Raw genomic sequence first — 5,014 nt, forward strand, 5'->3', positions numbered from 1 at the left:
ATGCAACCCCTATTCAATCTAGAGTTGTGGCCTCCGTGAGAAAACCTAGAGAGAGGAACTACATTTATCCATGCTACTTTTTGGAGTCTTCCGTGACCTCAAAGTGCTTGATTGGTGGACATATCTACACCTCATAGATACTCACATAAAAGCTCTCTTGCTACACTAGCCCTTGAGCCACAATGCGAAAGCCATTTTCCATTACATTTTGGAACCCCTCAGTGTGCACTCCATATACATGCACATTGCATGTGCATGAATGATAGAGAGAGAGATTGTTTTTGCCACAATAAGATGACTTTCTCCTAGGGTCCTAGTTACTTACAAACAAGTCGGCTATCTTAGAAGACAAGTGTGGAGTTCTAACCTTGTTTCAAAATCCCTCAAGAATGTCTATACACAAAAAGCATCCTCAATTTGACCTACACAACAAAAGTAAGGGAGAGTTTGTTTATGAAATAGAGGGAGTTCGATATCACACTTCAACAATGAAGTTGGTCTTAGGGATGAGAGTCAGAAGGGCACAGTCAAGAAATCTCTCGAGGGACGCAATGAAGAAACTAAGCCTCTGCGTTTTTCAAGTAAAACTGATTCGGGTGATATGGCAGCATGAAATAACAAAACCTTCATGCAGGTGTTTTGATCCTATGTCTGTAGGACATGAGCAACTCTCTTAGCATACACATTCGTCCACCCATTTCGGTAATCAACACATCAAACTTTGCCAAAGGGCTTCTGTACTACGTGGGCTTTTGCGCATCAATCGTCCAAACACCAGCATTGAAAGCGAGGCTGTGAGAGCTCAAGAAGCTCTTCAGGACTCATAGCTTCGAGCTCTTCATTCTTCCTGAACGCAAGAGAGAGTTCTCCCAGTTTGGACCATCCATGGATGTGACTGGCCATCCTCATTCTCTTGTATAATCTCATCGCTGCAATCGCATCCTCATGAGGATCATGAGACTTTCCTTCTTGAATTTTGTACCTGTAATACAGCAGAATGATCCTTCAATGCAAAGAGATAACCATTGCAGCCTATTGAAGAAGACCCAAATGAAATTACCCAAGGTATGTGCTGGTGAGATATTGTAGCTTGTTGCTTACATTACTTGTTCTCAAAAGAGGAGGATAGTAAGCTGTGTCCCTACATACACAGTACAAGCAATTTACCAAATCAAGGCAGCATGCTCAGCTTGGCTACTATACAAAAAGGAGCATCACGAGAGAAAATAAAAATTCAACACCACGGAAATTCTAGTATAGACTACAGAGTTTTAAGATTGAGTTCCTTTCTTTTCTCTATGCAATATTTCTGGTACTCACCTTTGGAGATGTACCGGAAATTTGACCCCTAAGCAACTCAAATCATGGTGTAAAGAGTGGCCCACCAGAAGCCTGGCATTTCGGTTGCCGGTCCAGGATTCCGCACCATCGTACAAAATTTCTTCCACTGCCTTCCTTGCCACCTTCATTGGCATGGCTTTAGCTAGGTCCTCAGGATGCACACCAGTGAATCCAAACCTATACTTGCAAGTTTGGAGAAGGACAAAGTTAATAAGAAGAGATTGGCAAACAGACAAATGCATATGGTATATTTACATGCAAGAGGCTTGCATTCATCACAAGTACTACTTAATACCTGTAGTCGGTCACTGGAAGCTCGGGCTTTACATAGGTATTCAGCAGTACATTTTCACTCTCGTCCACAATACAAACCCGAGCACAAAGATCAACAGAACCGTCTGGACCCCCTCCAACCATCTCGCAATCTAAAGCCACTGCAGGCCTTCGATTCGACAAATCATGTATCGAGTCTCTTGGACCTTGGACTCTTTTCCGCGAATTTGTGGCACCACAGATTACAAGCTACACAATTAGGAACTCACATTAAAACTCTGAAGTCTTTTCAGTGCACGATTGAGCAGTCTACAAGTGTTTTTTTTCGTTGTGTGTACGATCAAAAAAACCCTAAAAAGCATAAAGCTTCACATACACTGCTAGTTGCCGCTGTATGCTGGCAAGAAGGTCGATGTTCTGCAAGTGCGTCTGGACTCTCAAATATGTTTAGGCATAAAGAGCAGCCCCTCTTGTTGAACTCCAAGGCACACTCCTTTTTGGCTAAAGGACCTGTTATATACCTTTGCAAGTGAGGCATGTGAGCTCAATATGATATTAGAAAATAGAAAACACATAGAGAGAAGAATCTAGCACTGTAACACCAACAGAAAGTTTGCAGATGCTGCATTTAAGCTGCATCTGGATTGGAGGTTATGCAATGATCCACTATGGCAGCATGTAAAAGTTTCATAAAAATGTGTCATACTCTGGGTAGTTGCGTAGAGCAATGACTAATGATTAGGGCTTACAAGTAGGTGTATTTGACAAACCATTAATCAGACTACTCCGATTTATAAGCTTTGGAACTTGATATGATACTAGCAACCATGAATATGAAGGCTTCAGAACTGAGGTTGTTCCAATTGACCCTTGGCATATTGTACCAGTAGACTAGCATACGGATCTCCACCAAACCAATCCTTAAGTAGTAGCTCTTGGCTACCCAAGCCCCTAAATTACATGCCTACCATTTGGCAGGGCTTTGCCCTGAGGCCCATGCCCAGGCGGCCACTTATATGCCCCTCGGCCATGCTCCCAAGCCACAACCCTTGTCCTAATATATGGAGCGTTTGATAACAAGGGAAAAAAAATTCGCCCTCTTTTCAGATACATCCTGCAAACTCAATGCACTCTCAGAGATAAAATTGATGAAAATCACTAATTCAATACTATGGGAAGTCCAAACGGAACTACAACCAGTATTATATAGGATGTAATGCCTACTTTTCATGGGCACATTATATATATGTAGTTGCACCATAAAGATGCGAAGATCTCCCTCAAGTGACAATTCTTCTTCCAAGAGTGGGAGAAGTGAATGAGATCGCTTCCATCAAATGAGGAGAAGATCTCCCTGTCCATCACCAAGCCTTCCTTCTTCCCATTCCTAAGGAGCTAGCTCTCATGAAGCTATGTCAAGCGCAATGAAACCTCCTTCACGACAACACAAAAGGACTCGTAAGCCACATTTGTCATTCTAGTGTTAATATATTACTGCTAATTATTTCCCTTCTTACATGAGTGGGAATATAATTATGGCTGACATTAATCCAAGGCGATGAGGCCTGGGATATATGAGCTTTTTAAACAATAATTAAATACAGGACATGACAGTATGCATTAAAACCAATGCAAAGAGAAGAAATTTCTTGCCTGAAAGATGCTCCCTCAATGCGTCAAGGCACCTGCAATGCTTTCCACAATGGGCACATATGGGTTCATGAGGAGAATGTCCAGCTTTCTGCATGTGCTCTATAAAAAAGGCCTTTTGCTTGAACTGCTTGAAGCAAGCTGCACATTTGCTGAGGCTGAAAATAAAAACCATAGTACTGACAATTGTGAGTCGATCAGTAGAATAGAAACTCTTTTTTCCACCATAACAACGCTTATTCCTAGGCTAAGGCAAGTCCCTTTGAGTAACTACAGCTCCTACCAACATATGTTAGAAGTATAATGGCTCAAGCAATGGTAAGCTCCAAAGATACGCAGGCAGCATGTCAAGTTCTGATGCCGATGCGTATACAAGTATACAAGATAGGATCTTTGTAGATATATCATCCGAGTTAGCATACCAGCAGAAAATGGAAATCTTTTATGTACTAATTTTACAGGAAGATCCGAGCTTGGCCTGTAAACTTGCTACAACTTCAAACAAAGCCATGTCCTCAAAGCAGAGTTTCAATTGCCACTATTCAAAGAGGGCTCTTCTAGTTTCCCTAGCATGATCTTCGTGATCTCTTTCTGTAGCGGATATATGGTCAATCCGTGAAACCATCTCTCGGTTGACAAACCATGAAGTGCAACATTTATGTATTTACGCAGGTGACAAAAGGCGCAGGTGTTTTTCGAGAAATGCAAACATTTGACATACCCACACACTCTGCTGGAGTCCTCCTCCGAGGCGATGAGGGTCGGAAGCGTCTTCAGCAGCTGCTCCGCTTCTTTCCAGCAAGTACCCATACGTATTTTTGAGCGAGAGAATGAACGTGTGTGTGTTTGTTTGTGGTGGTGGTGTTTTTTAGTTTTGGGGGAGGCGGGGTATATTGCGCAAGGCCTACAGAGTTCAAACTAGACTTCGCGCCAAAATCCTAGCAAGAACAGAGTCCCTTTACAATTCTAAAGGAACTAGAGCGCTTCCGGACTCGTCTCAAAAAGGATGTGTAGGCTATATGCTTTTCCGGCTCAAGAGGAGAAGTACCCTGGAGACCCTTTTCAATTCTAAAGATTCCGTGTGCTGCAGTGTGAACAAGCCGACACTAACGCGCAGACGATGGCACTCCCTGTTGTTGTTATGTGTGTGTGTGTGTGTGTGTGTGTGTGTGTGTGTGTGTGAGAGAGAGAGAGAGGGCGATCTCGACTCCTTTGGTAGCGCAGATGAGAGAGAGAGAGATAGAGATATGCTATTTTTAATAGTAAGCCTAAACGAATGCCTAAAAAATGTGTACACAATTTAGTAGGCACCACGCCCATATCACTACCTGCAACAAGCAGGCAGTGCCAAAGAAACTTACTTTGAAAGGGGCTTAAGTGCGGGCATGCAGTCTGAACAGAGCCTATGTTCACTTTGAATTGGAGATTAGAGCGCTTCCCCATACTCCAACTAAAAGTGCAATTAAAGGGCCCTCTAAGCGGAGAGCGTGCGCTTCAACCTCAACAGAGTTGAACCGACTAAACCATTGCTTTTTCGTTGGGGGTGCCTCAATCCTCGATGAAGTTCATTGGTTGGTTTCGTCCTTTGGTACTTATCAACAATGGAGCCTAGTTTTTTGTAGGATAGCTTCTTGTTCTTTTATACTATAGAAGACCTCTAACGCTATTGGAAAGAGAGAAACCTCTTATCGTGAACCATCTAAACTATCACTTAAAAACCACCACAATACATGGACCCCGCATACATTAT

General features: G+C 42.7%; 1 protein-coding gene across 1 annotated transcript; it reads right to left on the minus strand.

The window, feature by feature from the left end:
- Positions 1 to 615: 615 nt before the first annotated feature.
- Positions 616 to 4,206, minus strand: LOC147460680 (uncharacterized). Its single transcript, XM_086499242.1, has 7 exons — positions 3,986 to 4,206; positions 3,268 to 3,422; positions 1,991 to 2,124; positions 1,637 to 1,863; positions 1,321 to 1,518; positions 1,061 to 1,141; positions 616 to 982 (listed from the first exon to the last, which is right to left on the minus strand). Exons 1-7 carry the CDS (start codon positions 4,072 to 4,074, stop codon positions 760 to 762), a joined length of 1,107 nt encoding a protein of 368 aa, XP_086355368.1. The 5' UTR covers positions 4,075 to 4,206; the 3' UTR covers positions 616 to 759.
- Positions 4,207 to 5,014: the final 808 nt, after the last annotated feature.

The sequence above is a fragment of the Adiantum capillus-veneris genome, chromosome 3 (genome assembly GCF_014529385.1).
Source record: "Adiantum capillus-veneris isolate H3 chromosome 3, ASM1452938v2, whole genome shotgun sequence".
In the NCBI taxonomy this organism is placed as follows: Eukaryota; Viridiplantae; Streptophyta; class Polypodiopsida; order Polypodiales; family Pteridaceae; genus Adiantum; species Adiantum capillus-veneris.